The 20,014-nt window shown below is 53.7% G+C and overlaps 1 protein-coding gene across 2 annotated transcripts in view; it reads left to right on the top strand.

The window, feature by feature from the left end:
- Window positions 1–20,014, top strand: part of PTPRN2 (protein tyrosine phosphatase receptor type N2) — a 984,778-nt gene that overhangs the window by 909,574 nt on the left and 55,190 nt on the right. For both annotated transcript variants that reach the window (XM_023225377.1, XM_023225378.1), the window contains 2 exons: window positions 9,617–9,690; window positions 17,895–17,972. In XM_023225377.1, the coding sequence (XP_023081145.1) occupies window positions 9,617–9,690; window positions 17,895–17,972 (152 nt within the window). The remainder of the gene's footprint in view (window positions 1–9,616; window positions 9,691–17,894; window positions 17,973–20,014) is intronic.

The following is a 20,014-nucleotide window of genomic DNA, read 5'->3' as shown; positions in this document are numbered from 1 at the left end:
GAGCTCACAGTTAGGGTCACGGTTGTGACAGGCAGGGTTGCCCCTGACCACGTGGCCTGTAAGGGGCTCGAGGAGTCTGGATAGCAGCGCCGAGGTTTGCTCTTGGGGAGAGACCCCGAGTCCCGGCACATTGTGTGGGGGCCGCAGGACAGCGGCCGGGGATGCCCTCAGGACCCCTGCGGTCCGAGACTCGAGGACTACGTGACGAGCGGCCGTTCAGGCTGCCGCGGATGAGGTTTGCTCGTCAACGGCCGCTGGTTAGGGAGACGATTCTGGCATGTTCCAGCCAGGCCACTGTCGGGAGAGGTCCCTGCGTGTGGGAGACGGAGGCGGCGAGGTGTGGAGGATGCAGGGCCGCCCGGCCCGCGATGCTGGCTGGAGAACCGGCGAAGCACCGCGGCGGCCTCCCGCGGGCAGAGGCACGAGACGGGCTCGCCCTGCGGCTCAGCGAGGAGCCGGCTCCACCCGCTCCTGCGGCTGCGCTCTGGACTCTGAGCTCCGGGGCCTGAGGTGACGCGATCGCGTTGATTGAGGCCCTGAGGTTTGCGGAAGTCCCCGACTTCCGGCCGCAGGAGGCGCCCGCGCTGGGGCTGCGCGACGTGGGGCCCGCGGGGCCTGTGTCTCCGCGCAGCCGCCTCTGCCGTCCCTATCCCAGAGACCGGCACTCTGGTCTTGTTTCTGTGAGCAGTGCCGCGCTGGGAGCGAGTCACCTGCCGACCTTCCAGTGCACACGAAGGACAAGCGGAGTCTCCCAGCGCCGTCGCTGCCTGGCCCAGAAAACCGCCTCGCCAGCGCCCTAGACCTGCTTGTGGAGCGCTTCAGGGCGGAAGGAACCACCACGTTCTGCCGCTGACGCGGGAGGCGGGCTTGGAAGCGGGCTGGGCCTGTCCCTCGGGGTCGTTCAGCCGCAGGGCTCTGCCGGCCTCCTCCCTCGGCCACCCAGGCCGGAGGCACCCCGGCCCCTTCCCCGGGACTCTGCTTGTCAGCGAGATCAGCCCTCCGGAGCTTGTGTCTTCCCCGAGCCGCAGACCCGGGCCGGGAGGCGGGGCCTTCAGCTGCTGTGGGGAGTGGGGGGCTCTGTGCCGCCGGAGCCGCTCCTCCCCAGGTTTCCCTACTTCACCCCAACGTCTCTGTGGGTGCCCTTTTGACCATGCCGCCTCCCGTGCCGCGAAAGTAAGTCGTTCCTGTGAGCTGTTTGGGCATTTTCCACACCTGCCCATCAGTTGCGCCTCTAGGAAGCTAATGGGCAGGTTTCCCGTCGAATTTCCTCGCTTACTTTTCCAGACGCGCCTGCTTGGTACAGTCCGCCCTGCGCCCCGTGCCGTGGGGGCAGAGGTCACTGCCGTCTGCGGCTCCCTGGCGGCCCCAAGACCGTCAGTCACAGGTGCAGCTTCTGCCCCCCGATCCACAAAACAGGTGTTAATCTCAGGCAGCACAGCCACAAGCCAGGGCTGTTGTTCTGGTGGTATCCGGTGTCCCGGTGATAAGGTGTGTGAGCTGCCCCCTGCTCGTAGTCTCAGCTCCTTGGAGGCGCCCCCCAGCCGTTTGTGTCTCTGGCTGCTGGCACAGATGCATTTCATCATCAGTTGATGGACAGCCTCTCGGTGGAGCCGTGCAGACGGCGTGGCCCTGCCTGTCTGATACCTGTGCTCCTGTTACCGAAAACTGTTCTTGTTCCTGTGAGAAAGTCGCCACCAGCGCACACAGCCACGTGTGCTATGTCTGGAGCTGGTCTCTGGGTTGCCTACACTCCACGACTGCAGGCTGGCTCCAGGTGGCGCATTCTCTGTGCAGGCACCAGGTGCTGCTCAGGGCACAGGAAGCCAAACTCAGGTCACTCCAGGTGCTCTGGGCCTGGAGGGCTGCAGGGACAGAGCGCCAGGGATGGGCAGTGTAAGTGGACAAAGCGAACTGTCTCCTGTTCCAGAGGCCAGAAGTGGAGGGCAGGTTGTCAGCAGGGCTGGCTTCTCTGGAGGCCTCAATCCCCAGCATAACCGAGGCTGTCTTTGTCTTCACACAGGCGCTCTCCCTCCACGTGTGGGTGTGCAGATTCCTCCTTCCTAACAGCACACCAGTCATATTGCATTAGGGCCGCCCAAATGACCTCCGCTCGCTTACCTCTGTAAAGATCCTATTTCCAAATAAGGTCATGTTCCCGGGGACTCCAATGTGTCTTTCTGGGGGAGGATATGCAGCTCAACCCTGGGACCTGGTGCTTCCAAGTCAGCTCAGTGACTGGGTGGGCGCTGCCCGGCCACGGGAACCCACACACCTTTGGCATCCATTCCAGCTGCATCCTGCCCCCACACAGCCCTGCCTGGGGGGTTCCTTCTACACAGATGCCCGCAATGAGACCAGTGTGGGTTAAAATTGCTTCAGGTATGGGAATCCCCCTGGGCTTGAGGCTCCTTCTAGTCCAGCTGCCCCAGGTCACGTGCCCAACATGCCTCCAATCCCATTGGGGGGCAACTTTCTGAAAGATCTGTGAGGGATGCCATTGAAACCATTTAAGACATGAGACACAAAACCAGCCTCATGACCATGCCATTTGGGGCCACTGTTGCTCCTCTGGGACCTGCTTTTGATGCGTCCGGTTTGGAAGCCAGCCACCGGCCTCGCGCTCGGTTTTTCAGCTCAGTGGTGGGCAGCGTGCCTCCTGAGCGGTGGCTGGGGTAGGTCCCGTTTTCATGACCTTCTCTGGATGTGGCAGGGCTTTCTGGATATCAGCCCCAGCCTGTCCCAGTCTGCCCAGATGCAGCATTGTATGCTGAGCTGCGGAGGCCCGTGAACGACACTCAGTTGACTTACCTAAATGTTAGATGATCTTTATAGCTTGAGCTGAGCATCTCCTGAAGGCCTAATTGGAAGCAGAATGTCTGCCTGCTGACTAAGGATGGGAGCGTGTGGGAAGAAGAGAACTTGCCCCTTTAGAGTGTGTTCTGTCATCGCACTGTTGCTGGTCTTCCAGTGCCCAGGTTTGCGAAGAATCAAGCCCATGTAGCTTCTCAGAGTATTGAAACAAACGTGGTCTGATCATTTATTCCTTTGCCTCAACTATGACAAGTTCAAAGTCCTTTCTGTGTGTGACCAGCTAGGACCCCCTAAGCAGCATTGATGGCCCTTGCTGACACACAGCAGCCCCAGGATGTGCCTTTGCAGCCCTCAGACCTCGATGGACACCATGAACTCGGAGCAGGAGCTTGTGGGTGCTGGTGCCAACTGCGGAGCACATCCTGGAACATGTCCACTGAAGAGTCAGGACTTAGACCTTCTAGGAGCAAGACGCCGGCTCAGCCTCTCCACAGGCCGCACCATCAACGTGAAGAAGGGGGTCTCCCGCCGGCATAAATGACTGAGCCTAAACCTTCACAGAAAGCAGAGGCAGTTGGAGAGCCCAAGAGAACATGTGAGGCCCCTGGGAGGAAGGAACCACAACCCCATTGCTGAGTTCTGTCAGGCCCCTGGGAGGAAAGAACCCCATTGCCGAGTTCCAGGACTCAGCGGTGGCTTCACAGATGGCCTCACGCATCCTCCAAACAGCAGCACCGTGGAGCCTGTGTGCTGGTGGGAGGCAGATTCTTGGCCCTACAGAGCAGGTTCCTGAGTATGGACAGCAAGCCAGGAGGCCTGGGGGAATGCCATCCTCAGAGATCCGTGTAGCAAGATGATGTTCCAGGCAGAGGAATCTTCCACACACTTTCCTCAGATGCAGTTGGCGGGGGGGGACACGGGAGGTTCTAGATCATGATTAATGGCTATACCACCGCTAACATGCTTAGCTTGGCCGTCTTCCAAGGCTCTTTGCCCTAGTAATACTCAAGAAGAGACTGTGGGATGTGTGTCTTCTGTTGACATCTATGAAAATCGCTCCATATGTTCTGCCACCACAGGGCAGCAAGAACACACTTTGCCAGCTTGGCTGACCTACCCGTTTGGGTGTGTGTCCACCGTCATCTCAACCTTGCTCCTCATTGCTTGCTGTGTGCCATTTATCACAACAGTCCTGTGAGTTGTGTGTTATCCTGCATTCTCTGAACACCGAACAGTTTACCCAAGATCGCCCGCTGGCAAGCAATGGGGCTGGGAGTCAAACCCTGCACTGCCCTGTGGACCACGAGGCTGTGGCCACATGAGTCGTTCCATCCTTCTGAGCCTTAGTTTCTTCAGCCTAAAACAGGAAAGTAGTCCCTGTTCTGTCCATGGCCCAGGATGGCCACTGGGTCCAGGATGAGAAGAGGATCTAATCCGTGAAAATATGGAACATCTGAGAAATTTGAAATACTCTTTTTTTAAATATTAAAAGAAAAAATTTTTTGAGACAGAGTTTCACTCTTGTTGCCCAGGCTGGAGTGCAATGGCGTGGTCTTGGCTCACTGCAACCTCCGCCTCCTGGGTTCAAGCAATTCTCCTGCCTCAGCCTCCCAAGTAGGTGGGATTACAGCTGCCCATCACCACACCTGGCTAATTTTTGCATTTTTAGTAGAGATGGGTTTTCACCATGTTGGCCAGTCTGGTCTCGAACTCCTGACCTCAGGTGATCCACCCGCCTCAGCCTCCCAAAGTACTGGGGTTACAGGTGTGAACCACTGCAGCTGGCCCGAAATATTGTTGGACAATGCACTAACACGTGATAAACACAGTGAAGGTTCAGAAAAGGAATGTGCACAGTGGGTTAATTTAACCCACTGAAGTTAACTCCGTTATAGAGCCAGGTGAAAGAAGACTCTACGTGAGTTCCCACGTTTTCCTGGCCTCTCAGTAAATTCTCAGACTATGGTTTTGAAGAGCACACCCATTCTTAATGGAAACATGAGGCTGTTATGAATTCTCATCCTGTGGCTCCTGCCATTGCTCTGTGTTGCCTCCCCAGGGAGGTATGATGTTTCATTTGAGAACAGGAGGGAGCAGCCTTCAGTTCCGCGAGCACAGGCCAGGGCTGATTGCGCGTGGGCCCACCCTGGCTTCATCTCCAGCCTGGGGTCAGCCTTGAGAGGCCCCAGGCCTCTGCCTCCCTTCACTTCATAGAACATGAAGGCCCTCCCCAGGCCTTGCACGTCAAGGAAACTGCCCTTTAGGGGACTTGGGAACTGGATGCCATCATCCCATTGGCTCTAAAAACATCTCATGAGAAGTAAGAGAATCACAAAATAGAGATTCGCCAGACACATGAACTTTCTGCATGAGAAACGGTTGCCACCCCATGCGGGAGTCAGAGTCCACCCTCCTCCACAGCCCGCAGCGTCCCTCAGCCCACCTAGGATGGCTCCAGGTGTTTCCCGGAAGTTCCAAATGACCCCATATTGCAAACACAATGACTTTGCTGGCCAGGCGCGGTGGCTCATGCCTGTAATCCCAGCACTTTGGGAGGCCGAGGCAGGTGGATCACCTGAGGTCAGGAGTTTGAGACCACCCTGGCCAACATGGTAAAACCCTGTCTCTACTAAAACTACAAAAATTATCATGTGCAGTGATGTGTGCCTGTAGTCCCAGCTACTCGGGAGGCTGAGGCAGGAGAATGGCGTAAACCCAGGAGGCGGAGCTTGCAGTGAGCTGAGATCCGACCCTGTCTCTTAAAAAAAAAAAGACTTCCCTGGTAATTTCAAAAGCAACATGTTGACACAAAATCAAATATGTGATCAGGAAGTAGGAGCTCTCCAAAGCCCTGGAAGCCAGGTCCTCCACTCAGTGCCATCTTTAAAGGGTGACCTCGGGGGAAATGAATTCTGCTGAAACTATCTTCCACCAAGAAGCCCATGGGTTGTCCTCTGCTTGCCAGCAGGGCTCAGGTGCCCAAGGCAGATTCCCGCTCTGCCATGGAGAGGAGAGGGCTGGGCTTGTAGAATGTATGTTTAACTCCCCAGGACTCCCAAGCTAGGGAAGCATTTTCTTAATTTTCCAATGAGAAAATTCAGCTGGCGCTTGTCTGCTGAGTCCAGTGGCAGTGGCCACTTTCCCTGTGGCCTGTTGCTCACAGGACCTGGTGGCAGGGACCGCTCGGCTGCGAAGGAGCTCCCAGCACGCTGCCCTGATGTCTCCTCTGCGCCCCACCCCCCACACACACCGGAGACCAGGCCACTGGTCTCAGAGCTCAGTGGGTACCATCAAAGCACCAGACCAACCCAGGTCAGGAGCCTGAGGGCTCCGAGCTGCGCTGCCTCTTCCCTGCCCTGCTCCCTCCTGACCCTGCTCTTGATAAAGCCTTCTCAAGACACGTAAGAGCGGTCCCCAGTTGCTGGTCTCACAAGTGCCTAACGGTGGCTGTGCTGAAAATGAGGCAGGGCCCAGAGGCCCCTGGAAGCAGCCAGAGGCCCTGCTTTTATTCCCAAGCTCTGTGTGGGCTGCAGCACTGGGCCCAGCCCAGCACCTCTGACCACAGCCTCATCTCTGGCTGTGTTGTCTGTGTGGCCCCACCGTGAAATTGGGCTTCTGGAATCAATGTTTGGAGTAGTGTTTGTGGGGTGTTCACATGTCAGAGTCCACCAATTTTTTTCTGATTATTCGTATTACAATTTCCTGCCACTGCCAATTTTCACTCTCCAAGAACTCATTTGTGCAGGAGCTAAAAGCCATTGAGTCCCTGGGATTTTTGCATCATTCACACCTGTGTTCAAAGCTGACGGGATGATTTGCAGCTTCATGACATTCCTGAGGCATTCAGCTACATACGGCATGTGCATATGTACATGTGCATTCTTCTCCTCTTTCTAGATGTTTTATCTTACCCTATCTTGTCGCCCCTGAAAGAGGCTGACATTCCTACCTGAAGGAAGGTGTCAGGACGGCATCCAACCTAGAGTGTACTGATCTCTAGTGCACAGTACTTTCCTAGTTAAATCAGTTAAAACACTAAGTTTCCCAAGCCCTAGAATTTGTTGTTTTAAAAAATATAAGTAAAATCTCCAAGAAAAATAAAAGAATTGCATAGAAAAGCAGAGTCTGTGCAGCTTCACCAGCACCACACTGCTCCATGATTAGGGCCACTTCCTTCTGGTGCCAGCGCCCGCAGGAGGTGCCCGGTGAGTTTGGAGTTGGAGAACAGGTCCAGAGGGCCTCTAAGCACTGGCCTCCAAGGGCTCCAGCCAGGGTGATTTTGTTTTCTCAGAAGAGAAGGAGATCTGTGTTGTGTGCAGCACTGAAAGGTTTTCCCTGGGACAAACAGCAGCAGAGCTGAGACACTGTCTCTCAGATTTCAGCCAGGGATGTCAGTGACAGGCCCTCTGGAGAGGTCACTACCATCACACCGGCTGCAGCAGGGAGGCGTGACCTGGGCATCCTGTTCCATGAAGCAGGCAGGACCCACCCCCACCCCACAGAGCAGCTGCAGCTGCCCAAACCGTAGCTGTGAACCCAGGCAGTCCTGCACTCTTGGGGACCCAGGAAGAAGATCCTTGCCCTTGCAGGAAGTGTCTGCTCCTGCTGCCTGGATTCTCCCTGCTGTTGGCACCCATGCTGATCTTGGAGCAAAGTCAGGGCCGAGCCCGGGCGCTGTCACAGCTCAGCAGGTGTGGGCACATTCAGGGCAGTGCTGACACACCAGCCTCCTGCCACCTCAGCCCCCTCTGGACTTTGGGCACCAACAAGCATGGGAGGGAAGCTGAGGGAGGGCTGAGGGCAGCTCAGCTCTGGCCGGCAGGTGCCCCTTGGCACAAACAGCCTGGGTGCCATGAATGGCAGCAGGAGGCAGAGATTCCTGGGCAAAAGGGGGTAGATCCCCATGAGGCACCACCTTCAACCACCTTCAGGCCAGGGAGGGTTTGAAGGCTGGGGGCTGGGCTGTGAGTGCTGTGGATCAGAGTGGGAACTGATGGTGCTTTTTCCAGGCCTGCCCATGGCCACCCATGGACCAATCAGCATGTACTTCCTCCCCTCTGAGGCCCATAAATGCCTCAGGCTCAGCCAGAGCTGGGCAGACATGGGGATGACCAGCTACAGAGAGGAGCTACCCTCTCCAAGGCCTCCTCTCTGCTGAGGTCTGTAGAGACAATGGGACAAGCAGCCTGCAGAGAGGAGCTACCCACTCCAGAGCCTCCTCTTTGCTAGGAGCTGAACACTCGTCAGGACCCCCTGGCTGCAGAAAGGAGCTGCCCCCTGTGGGAGACTGAGCTGTTGAATTTCTCAGTGAAGCTCCTCTTCATCTCGCTCACCCTTCACTTGTCTCCGTACCTCATTCTTCCTGGTTGCAGAACAAGAACTCAGGACCTGCCTAATGGTGGGGCTAGAAGAGCTGCGGCACAAACAGGGCTGAGGCATGCCCCTTGCTCGCCACATTGTGGGTAAAGAGAGAGAGACTAGCTCTCTCCTTCTGAGAAGGGAGCCCAGGACTGGGAGCTCCCCAAGCCAGGCCTGTGACTCCATCTTTGGGACCCTGTGGTTCCTGGCATCTCCAAACTTCCAGGAGCTACCATGTTCCTCAGTGTCAACCATGGAAGCTGCTTGCGGCATGCCTGGTCCAGGCACAGCCTCACAGAGAGCCAGCGCCCATGCTGGCACCTGGAGCTGTCCACCCTGCTGCAGCACCCAGTGTGCCTGACTGTGTGGTGTGACCAGACCCCACGCTCCTCACACACCCCTCACTGCTGCATGCCTGATTCGCCTTTGGCAGGCATAGGACCCAGGCTGGTAGTGTGAGCCAAACGTGGCCTGCCAGGCCCAGCCTGAGCAAAACTTGGGCAAAGGTGCCACTGGCCACAGAGATTTCTGGCAGAAAAACAACACCCCCAAGTTCCCGTAATACAAAGAGCACCTTGCAGAGAAAAGGAAGCGGCCGCACACCAGGGAGGTGGGAGGTGCAGGAGGGGCTCTTTCGGCTTCTCCTCCTCTGTGAGCTCTGCTGGTCGAAGTTTCTAAAAACAGGGCAAAGAGGAGGGCAGTCGCAGTAAGCAGGATAGGGGTTACCCCAGAACCAAAGCCAAGACAGCTGGTGTATCACAACGTCGCAAGTGCCGAGCGTCCCCCCTGCTGTGCCCGGCTTCAGCAGCAGGTTACTCGGCCTGTCCAAGCCAGTTTTTATGCCAGTCTCCACTGGTACATTTCTCCTCTATTTCCTCTTTATCTGCATTTTATTTATCTCTTACTCTCCTTTTAAAACTAAATTCCGGTAATCTTGAGGACTTAACTATTCATCGACTATGAAACTTTTTATTTTGGAAGGGGGCCGAGTGCTTAACGTTCCTATTTCCGTTTACCTGCTGTGTGTTGCCAAGTGTGTCTGTGATTTAAAGGCCAACATGGTGTAAAATTCTGCAGAGGAACCCCTGACCTTGGTGTGTGAACTCCACATGGGGGAAAACACCAGGATATCTCCATTCTGCTGAATGGGAGCTTTGTGCCACTTCCCCACATGCCGTTCGTCTGTCTCCCACGTGGAGGATCACAAACACGGGAGGATGGGAACAGGAACATTAGAAACCACATTCAGGAGGGTGTGAGCAGAGTCCTGGGAGAGGACACGGGTGGGCCCTGAAGCCTGGGCAGGGGTCCCACACTGCTGTGCTGTAGGCCCTGGGGCTGGTTGGGAGTCCCACACTGCTGGATGGTGGGCCCTGGAGGCCAGGTGGGGGTCCCGTGCTGCTGGGTGGGCCAACGTTCCTCTGACCCCTACACTGTGTCCTTGCAGATGACCACTCCCGGGTCCTGCTGAAGGTGGAGAACAGCCACAGCCACTCGGACTACATCAACGCCAGCCCCATCGTAAGTGTGTCGCCAGGGCAGTGGCCCCGGGCTTTCCGTCGGGCGTCATGGACACGGCAAATCACGCGGGAAGGTTCTTGGGGGAAATCGCATCCCCGCCCGGCTGGCGTCTCTGCGGTGCACGGGACCCACTCTGCCCACTGGACTCCCGCCACTCCTCTGTTCCTTCACCAGTGGGGCTGTTTATGAGCCGTGTGGGTCCCGGCTCACGCTGGGTGGTGGGTTCCATGACTTGTAGAACATCCAGCAATGGCGACTGGACAGTTCCCTGACTAGAAGACATGGCTTTTAGGAGAGATTCGTAATGGGTGTCGTTCCTCTTTCCTGGAGCTATTCATTTCCTGTTTATTCATTGGGCATGGGCACGCTAGTCCTCAGTCTCCACTTTTTGTAACAATCAGTGGCATGGAGGCAGGTCCGAATTCCAGGTTCGTTTTCCTGAAGTTTTTGCAGCGAATGGGACCCTGTTTCTTAAGAAAGAGACCGTTTTTTGGCTGGTCCTCCCCCTGGGATAGACACAGGTGCAGTGGAGATCGGGCCGTCCTGTGTTTCTGTGGACAAGTGTAGTGGCAGCTCCTGCGCCTGAGCTGTGAGTCCCTGTGGCCTGTGGTTCTTCACTTCCCAGGGGCTCCTCTCAGCCCATGCTGGACGCGGCTCTCACCCTATTTAACTCTGGGCATCCCCCTTCCCTGTCATGACCTGTGGGGGGAGCTGGGCTGAATGGGGGTCTTGCAGCCCTCCCAGGGTGAGCAGAGGAGGGAGAGAAATGAGCGTGGAGAGGGCTGAAGCCACAGGCCAGGGACACTTTGACTGGCTGTTCAGATGAGCAGTGATGGTGGCAGGTGGCGGGGGTGGGATGGGACACTGTCCAGGGCCAGGGCTTTGGAGACCGGGTGGATGGCATTTTAAACCAGCAGTGGAGAGGCTGGGGCTCTGTGCGGATTTATGGCAGACACTGGTTGTCATGTTTGCCCCTTTAAACAGCTCTTCTCAATTCTGGTCTTCAGGGAAGCATGAGGACATCTCACTAAAATTCCACATTCGCCTTTAATCAAACACGGCGCCTGCAGGAGGCGACACTGTTCTAGGGCTGAGTGAGACAGAGCAGGTGATCGAGGCACAAATCACACCCTACGGTGTCTTGAAGTTTCTTTGCTCATCCATAGGGAGCTTTGGATGAAATTATTGGCCCAACTGCCTGCAGGCCGCGGCCACTGATGATGGACAGTGCTCAGCCCTTGGCTCTGCTAGTCTCAGTGGCCACTGATGGCGGACGGTGCTCAGCTCTCGGCTCTGTCTCAGCACACCCGTGGGATAAAGCACACTGGGAAGATGCCCACGTGCCTGAGCCAGTCCCGTTTTCTCTGGCACTTCACGGCCCACACAGTGAGCATGTTCGGCTTTGAGAGAGTGAATTCAAAGTGAAGAACTGGTCTAGTGTACTTGGTCTACACCACCTGAACCCAGGTTTCTATTTATGTGTTCATTCTTAAGAAGGAATCACTTCCTTCCAGCAGAAGTTGACTCCCAACCTTGGTTCCTTCTGGGTTTCAAAGATCCTCATTCATCTTCCTTAATAAGATGTGATGCACGTAACATTTCTCTGTCATCAATTCTAATTCAAAAACATCAAACCAAAGCCTCACTGATGTGCCAGCCTCTCACTTGATGAACAGAACATGCGTTCTGGTAGAGCCAGGTGTGCATGCCTGGATTCCGTTCCTGTACCATGTGCAGCAGAGTTGGCAACACGAAACTATCCGAAGGAAAAGAAAAGCCATGTTGAGGTCCCTTTTCCCTGAGATGAACCGTTTAATGAGGCCAGAATGAGGAATAAAGCCATGATTCACAAGCCTAAAAGATGAGAGTTCAGCGTTGCAGCTGGGCCCAACTCTCCCCCACTTGATGGGTTCCAACTTGCAGATGTCTGCGCTATTCCAGGCCACAGCCAAGCCAGCGTGGGCAGCAGTACCCAGGGCAGCAACTGTGTTGAGCTGGAAACGGTGGACAACTTTCACGTTCATGTGGGAACCAGAGGGGGTGTGTGTTTGGGGGATGAATTCCTGCACATTCATGCCGCTCCCTCTCAGGCCTTACTGGGCAGGAGCTTGGGTGAGAAGGTGAGGCCAGGAGGGAGAAGTAATTCTGTGGTACCTTTTATATCTTTCCTTTATTTCTTACCACAATTTTTTTTTTCCAAATTTGGGTTGTAAGAATGAAGCTGAAGAAATCGATGGTGACTCGTCTTTATGAAATAGCTGAAGGTACAATGATAATTACCTTCCTAGCAGCAGCTGAATGAAAAGCTTACAATTACAGCAAAGGAAGGCCTTGGCTGTGCAGGATAAAACTATGATAATTACATCTGTCATATTTGTACTTAGTCCTCATTGCATTGCAGGGAAGGCATCCAGTAGTAAATAATTTGCAATCTTTGCTTTTAAATCAGAGGTCATGAAAGTCAACAGGAATTCTGTTTTCCCTCATAGGTTGTCTGAGAGAGAAACCCATGAGCTACATTTAAAACAGCCTGGTTATTACTGAGGACACCAAGTTGAGAAATGGTGTTCATGTAACAGCCCACTCAAAGACAGCACACAAGCTTTATTGCCAGGACAACCCTGAAACTCCCAATGACACTTAAAAATCAGCTTAATTCTTCATTTCACTAAGGGAGAAAAAAAAACGTTTAAAGTTTTAATTCAGAATGCATTTACCTATGTAAGGAGAGAGTGGCTTTTCAGAAAAGGAAGAGAGGTTGGATGTTCTGACTAGCATAAGAAATTGGCCAAATATGGGAACCACTTCAGTTATTTACAATCAAACTTCTGTGTATAATAATGGTTTATATTCAGTATATTACTTAAGTAAATCTCAACTCCTAAGAATACAATATAAAAATATTTCAAGTTCAAAAGTCCATCTCCTGACCGGGTGCAGTGGCTCATGCCTGTAATCCCAGCACTTTGGGAGGCTGAGGCGGGCAAATCACTTGAGTTCAGGAGTTTAAGACCAGCCTGGCCAATGTGTTGAAACCCCATCTCTACTAAAAACACAAAACCTAACCAGGCGTGGTGGCTCACACCTGTAATCCCAGCTACTCTGGAGGCTGAGGCAGGAGAATCATTTGAAACCAGGAGGGAGAGGTTACAGTGAGCTGAGATCGTGCCACCGCACTCCAGCCTGGGCTAAAGAACAAGAGACCCTGTATCAAAAAAACAAGTCAGTCTCCCATTGATTACCGAAGCTGCAATTTCCCAATAAATTCCCATATTAAGACTTAGTATTTGGAAAAGGGACTTTACAAGTCAGATGTTTGTTTGTTTTCAAGAAAGCATTTCATGAAATTTACTTTAAATGTTAGGAAAGGCAGGTGGAGAGGTGGGCAGGTAGAAATACCTGCAGATGAGGCATGTACTTATCCTTTGTGCAAGATTTCAGACTGAAGACGTGACACCCCCCGCCGTGTCCTTCCCCAAAGCCAGCCAGATCCTCTTAAGATGTTTAGGTCATGGCTGCCCGAGGCCGGGGTTGGTTTGGGAGCAGAAACTGGCATTCCCTTCACCTGCCCCGCAGTGCGTTCCTCTGCCACCATCGAGGCTGTTGAGGACTACAGAACACAGTCCAGTGGTCCTGACATGCTGAGTGCTTCATTTCTAAAATGAACTTTGTTTGGAATATTGGGGAAAATGTGGCTAAGTTTTTCATGCAGATTAGAGTTTGTAAAGATCCTTGTTTAGTAATTATCCTCTGATAGCATAAGGCGCATCACTAGGCCGTCTATACACTGTGTATTCAGAGAGACAGAGGAACACACCTCACTAGCCTCCTAGTTCGTATGACATCTTCCTAAGAATCAGTTGACTAAGGGATAATAGAGTCAACACAGACAAATGGGTTTTATTTTTATTTTTAAAAAGTAGGCCGGGCGCAGTGGCTCACACCTATAATCTCAGCACTTTGGGAGGCGAAAGCAGGTGGATTGCCTGAGGTCAGGAGTTCGAGACCAGTCTGGCCAACATGGTGAAACCCCATCTCTACTAAAAATACAAAAATTAGCTGGGTGTGGTGGTGCATGCCTGTAATCCCAGCCACTGTGGAGGCTGAGGCAGGAGAATCGCTTGAACCCAGGAGGCAGAGGTTACAGTGAGCCAAGATAGCACCACTGCACTCTGGCCTGGATGACAGGGTGAGGCTCCATCTCAAAAACAGAAAGTAAAAACCGAATTATACTCTTAATTGTACTTGGCTTCTGGCCATTGATTTTCATGAAGTCACTTGGAATGAGTCACACTGGATTCTCTGTGGTGCCGGCCTCTCCGGGTGGGATGTGTTGCCGCGGAAGCCCCCATCTGGGGAGAAAGCGCTTGGAAATGACTGCACCTCACCGTTCAGACGCTCGGCCCTGCACACCACTGGAGGGCACGGCAGCTCTGTGCTTGAGGAAGCACTGTCCTTCCTTCCTTCTGTGGTTCACTGAGGACAGCATGGACACATGTTCGCGGGCCGCAGACCACCCGACAACTTGGCGCTCACTGAAAAAGTTTCAGGATGACCACCTACACCAGGACACACACAGACACAGATGAGTCTGCGCATGCATGTGTGCTGGAATCCAGAGCTAAAGGACACTTAGAAACTGCATCATCCAAGCTCCTCACTCCCTGAGCACACCCGCCGTACAGATATCGGGACTGAGGCCTGGAGACTGTGACGTCCAAGCTCCTCACTGCCTGAGCATACCCACTGTACAGATATGGAGACTGAGGCCTGGAGACACGGACAGGCCTTTTCCCACAGTCAGGCAGTTTGTGTCGGGAACATAACAGTCATACAAATAAAAAGTATATTGCAATGAAACAGAGCAACGAGTAGGAGGCGGAGATTAAGTACGAAGATGGGAGGAAGCCAGAGTGGGTGCTGGCTTCCCACAGTAATAACTGAGCGAGAAAGATGGAGGGACACGCACCCGCCACGTCAGGTCGTCAGGCAAATGCCCTCACTGGAAAAAGCGGTGCTAGTAGAAAGTCACTTGATTTCCTCCTCAGTCACTTATCCTGCCTGAAAACCTTAAATGTAATAAAATCTCTGCGTGGCCAGTTAAGTATTTGCTTGGCTTTTCCTCGAAGGCTGTGTGAAACCACAAGGAGGCCGCCTGTGGCCTTCACAGTTGCCGCTTGCACAAAATCCTTCCGCCCAGAATCATTTTCTGTTCAACAGAATGTGCCAGGAATTAAATGATTGTAATTGTCTCCTGAATTATTGTGAAACCGATAACGCATGTCACCACTCGGATCATCATGCTGTTCCCACCTTCCCAGTGGCCCCCACAGGACGGCAGGTGGGCAGGAGGGAGGTGAGGCCGGTCCCCACTCAGTCTGCACAGCCCGTACTTCGTGTTCAGCCATCCCCCTTGCAGCACCCTGACTGTATTTGCTCCTGTCTTGGGCATTGGAACAGGTGATGGGTATGTGGACTTTAGGACACCTTAACAATTCAGACCTAACTCAACAGTCACCTTATCGACCCTCCTACAACCCTGTCCAGAATTTTACTTTCAATCACCTTTTTCTCATTTTGAAAGCAACTAAATGTGCTAGTTTGAACATGCTTACAATTTTAAAATGTGTTGTTGTAGAAATTGCTCTGAAAAAAAAAAAAAACACATTTAAGAAGGAGGTGGGGTTTTCCTTTTTATGCATTACTATTTGCAGGGAAGAGACAGGGTCTCTGTAAATAGCTGTCACCCCCAACAAATGCATATTTCAAAAAATCAAAACTCCTTATTTCTGCTAAGCATTTTTCTACTGAAACATTCTAATTGGGGCTTTCAGTGGCAGTAACATAATTTTACCTGTATTGTGTGTGTTGTGGCGAATTTCAAAATGAGGTCCGGTTTTAATTATGAATCACTAAATCAGATGCACAAAAAGCTTTTCTCCCTGCCTCCCCCCAGCCCCCGGCTAGCGTCACCGTGTTGTTCTGTGAGAATAACTTACATCTGTTCCTTTATGCTCGCCCCTCTTTTATGGTGAACATAATTATAAGGTGCATTTGGTGCCTTCTTTTGTGCTGACAGCCGTCATCTCTGGGGCTGGTGACGGCTGCACGGGGACTCACTGGCTCGCTGTTAAAGAAAAAGTGCCCCACGTCAGCTTCCCAAAAGCAGCAGCGCTCAAGGTGACACTGGGGCCACCACTGATGTCCTCATGCATTGGCTTAAAATTACATAGGGTTAAAACTTGCTCGTTTTTCACTGTGTTAAGAAATTTATTCTTTTTGGTTTTTTGGGGGTTTTTTTGTGATGTAAAAAATAATTTTTTTGTTTTTTTTTTTATTGTTTGTTATACTTTAAGTTGTAGTCACTCATAGGTGGGAATTGAACAATCAGAAATGTATTCTTAATAATTACCTTGAAATCTGGAGCATCGTAAATCTCGAGTCAAACCCTGATAGCAAAAGAGTACATTTTAGTCCTAGACACAATAGAAGGAAGGACTGTGCTTCGGCTGCACAAGCAGCTGCCTCCCCAAGGTGAGGTTCCCCCAGCACAGCATCCAGCTCTCCGGGAGTCAGTCTCTGCAGATGCTTCTGGGAGGTGTGGGGAAGAGCTGGTGAGTCCTGGGGGTGATGGAGATGACCTGGTGTCTTCATGTCCTTTGCAGGGTGGCCTGGACTTGCCCTCTGGGAGACAGAGCCGCCTCCGTCTGACTCCCCTCAGCAATGTGCTCAAATCCTGCTTGCCTCTCGAGGCTTTGTCCTCATGTTCTTTTTTCTTTTTTTCTGTGCTTAATCTTCGAAATAAATGTAATAATTATGGTCTTCTAAGCCAACCTTCTCCCATTGGAGCTAGCAGGATGCGTTCGGACAAATTGGGGAGCCGGAGAGCCCACACCTGCACTCTTTGTTTCTGGTCCCTGCCTGGTGAGGAAACAGAACAGAAAGCCACTCCCAGCAAGGCCCTTCCTCCACGGCTCTGCCCGTGCCCCCTTCCACCCTGGCTCTGCCGCAGACCCAGGCCCAGGCCAACTGGCTCTGCCCATGCCCCCTTCTGCCCCGGCTCTGCCACAGATCCAGGCCCAGGCCCAGGCCCAGGCCGACCAACTCTGCCCGTGCCCCCTTCCACTCCGGCTCTGCCTGTGCCCCCTTCCACTCCGGCTCTGCCCGTGCCCCCTTCTGCCTCAGCTCTGCCGCAGACCCAGGCCCAGGCTGACCGGCTCTTCCTGTGCCCCCTTCTGCCCAGGCTCTGCCGCACACCCAGGCCCAGGCCGACCGGCTCTTCCCGTGCCCCCTTCTGCCCAGGCTCTGCCGCAGACCCAGGCCCAGGCCAACCGGCTCTACCCATGCCCCCTTCCGCTCTGGCTCTGCCCATGCCCCCTTCTGCCCCAGCTCTGCCACAGACACAGGCCCAAGCCCAGGTCAACTAGCTCTGCCCATGGCCCCTTCCACCCCGGATCTGCTGCAGACCCAGGCCCAAGCCCAGGCCGACCAGCTCTGCCCATGCCCCCTTTCCAGGATACACAAAAACAAGCCCCCACACACGACAAGTTAACTCCAGCAAGGAAGCAGGAGGTAGAGCTGGTTCGTTCTCCCAGGACGCTGGCAAGTTTGTCCTTGGGGCCTGGAGGAACCACGTTCACACTCTCCATTGAGAGGCTGGAGCTCAGCCTCAGCCCAGCCAGCCCTGTGTCTCTAGCAAGAGGCTCGTTCTCCTGAACACAGGGCAGCCTGGGTGGGCTCCGTGGCCAGGAAGCTCTGGGGTCACTTGCAGGCTGGAAAGCTCATCCATGTCATGGGGCCGTACCTGCTGAGTGGGCTAATGACAGCTGTCTGCACTCCTTGGGCTACTGGTCTTCATTTCTGTTGATGCCGCTCTTAGAACCGCAACCTCAGGTATAAGGAAAGCATTTCAGACGCGGTGGCTCAGCTCGGGACGGCTGGGTCTTCAGACGCGGTGGCTCAGCTCGGGATGGCTGGGTCTTCAGACGCGGTGGCTCAGCTCGGGACGGCTGGGTCCCCATCTGTGCCAGGTGCTCGTTTGAATCAGCAAAGGGCAAGTTGTGTGTTGCTCAGCTCAGGAGACGCCACCCTTCCCTCCTTCTGAACCCGGGCTCTGCTTCTGGGCTTCCTAACCTCTGGGTTTCCTAACCGCCGGGCTTCCTAACCTCCTGGCTAACCGCTGTCGTGTGGTCTTGTCTCCGCAGATGGATCACGACCCGAGGAACCCCGCGTACATCGCCACCCAGGGACCGCTGCCCGCCACCGTGGCCGACTTTTGGCAGGTGAACATTTTAAAATTAAAATCTCTCTGGAAGGAAGATCTCAATAACTGGGTCACAAACCATGTCTTGAATCTGATTAAGCCAATCAAACTTCTTACAGACACTCATCAAATGTTACTTATATCAGAATTTCAGTCCGTTCGTATGTTTTATTATCAATCTTTTGTTTTCCAAAACTTGAGTATGAAAAAATTCCCCTTGAAAGATGTAATGTTTTCAAGATCATTAATTTTAAGCCACTTTACATTTGCATTTTATAAAACAGTGAGGTTAAAGTCAGTAAGTGTTTACATCGTTCCATGTTATTGAAAAATGAGCCTGTTTTCCATGGTGTTGTTATGATGATGGTCACAGCAGGGCCCCCGTGCAGTTTATCCTCCTCTCCTGGAGTCCCGCAGGGCATCTAAAGGCCAGGCGGTGCTTCTCTACTCGGCGCAAGCCCAGGTCACACAGACGGGGGCACAGACACGAGGGCTGATGTGAGCGTCAAACATCAGCAAATAGAGCAACACGCAGAGGGCAGGGGAGTCTTCCTTCTCCAGCTGTCCCCAGGTGCCCCCTCACCAGCCACATGACAAAGCTGAATAGGAATGGGTTCTGGGACCTGGAACGTGGCCGTGAGTTACCACAGGAGCACAGGCGCTGGCCGCATGTCGGGCACACCAGCCGTCTCCGAGCCTGGCAGAGAGGATCTCCTGAGGAGATTCGAGCTGGGGACAAAGGTGGGAAGCAATACAGAATCCCACGTGGCAGAATCCAGGCAGGGAGGTGCCTGTTGCAGCAGTGATGCCGGGACCAGGCTGCAGCCTCCTGGCGATCCACAGCCTGGGCCTCCTGGCGATCCGCGGGCGCCCGTGCAGCACTGGGGTGAGACGTTTCCTAATGTCGCCGTGCACCGGAGTCAGTAAATTCATTTCTGCTCCAGGCTCTTCCTGTTCCCTGCACTTCCCTCTCCCGGCTTTCCCGTCAGCCTCGCATGACTCTGATTACAGGAAGGACAGCCTCCTCTCTCCGCCCTTGAGAACAGTCTCTGAGGGCTTTCCAGAAAAGTCAGGAACAGACCAGGGTTTCTGAGGGCTTCCGAGCACCCTTGCATGGTGAGCATTTGAATCCTCAGGTGCCATCATCCCATTTTATGGGCAAGGCACGTGGGTATTGGAGAGATGGCATCACTTACCCAGGGCAGCTCGGATGACACCAGGATCTAAAACACGTCGGTATGACCTGCTCTTTGTGCCTGCCTGTGTCTTCATGCTATTGAAAATAAATAAACAAATAAACAAAACTAAACTATCTCTGTGTGACATTGTTGAAGCTTGTAATCCCGGCGTGGCACGGCGAACCTGTGACACTTGGATGGTTCTGGGGGCTCTTGGTCCCAGCACCCTGGGGCACTTGAGTTCCCTCCTTGTCACCGCTGGGGAGTCGCCCAACCCGGTGAGAACATGCCTGTCCCAGGGAAGATGGCACCCTGGGGCCCATCACCTTGGGAGTTTCATGGTAGGAAGGTCTTTGCATGGCACACACTTGCCTTCCTGAAACATGGACCCATCTGTCCCAGCTCTACCCTTAGAATGGAGCCCCAGGGCCCGTACAGGGATGCCCCCTGCTGCACATGCTCATCCCGGCTTCTCAGGGAAAAGGACAGAGTGTTTGGAATTGGAGGGCAGGCAGGGAATGCCCACGGAGTCCTAATACCACCCGAGGTTTCATCCACCTCAACCCATTACCCAAAACGTGCTGATTTATGTGTGGCGTGGGGTGCCCCCGAATATGTATTCTTTCGTTTTTATGAGCCCTTGGACCCCCATAGCCCAACATCAACTTCATCTCCTCACCTGTGCAAGACTTCTCTGTCCAGCAAAGCCACAGGGTCTGGAGGGTGTCCATGCTTAACAGTCACGGTGATGCCCACATCCACCCTCCGTTCAGCAGGTGCCACATCCACCCTCCATCCTGTGTGAAGGCTCTCGGTGTCCACACTCAACGACCATGATGATGCCCACACCCACCCTCCATCCTGTGTGAAGGCTCTCGACGTC

Source organism: Piliocolobus tephrosceles, chromosome 8, assembly GCF_002776525.5.
Source record: "Piliocolobus tephrosceles isolate RC106 chromosome 8, ASM277652v3, whole genome shotgun sequence".
NCBI lineage: Eukaryota > Metazoa > Chordata > Mammalia > Primates > Cercopithecidae > Piliocolobus > Piliocolobus tephrosceles.
Note: the sequence above shows the minus strand (reverse complement) of the source record. Positions and strands in the feature narration are given on the sequence as shown.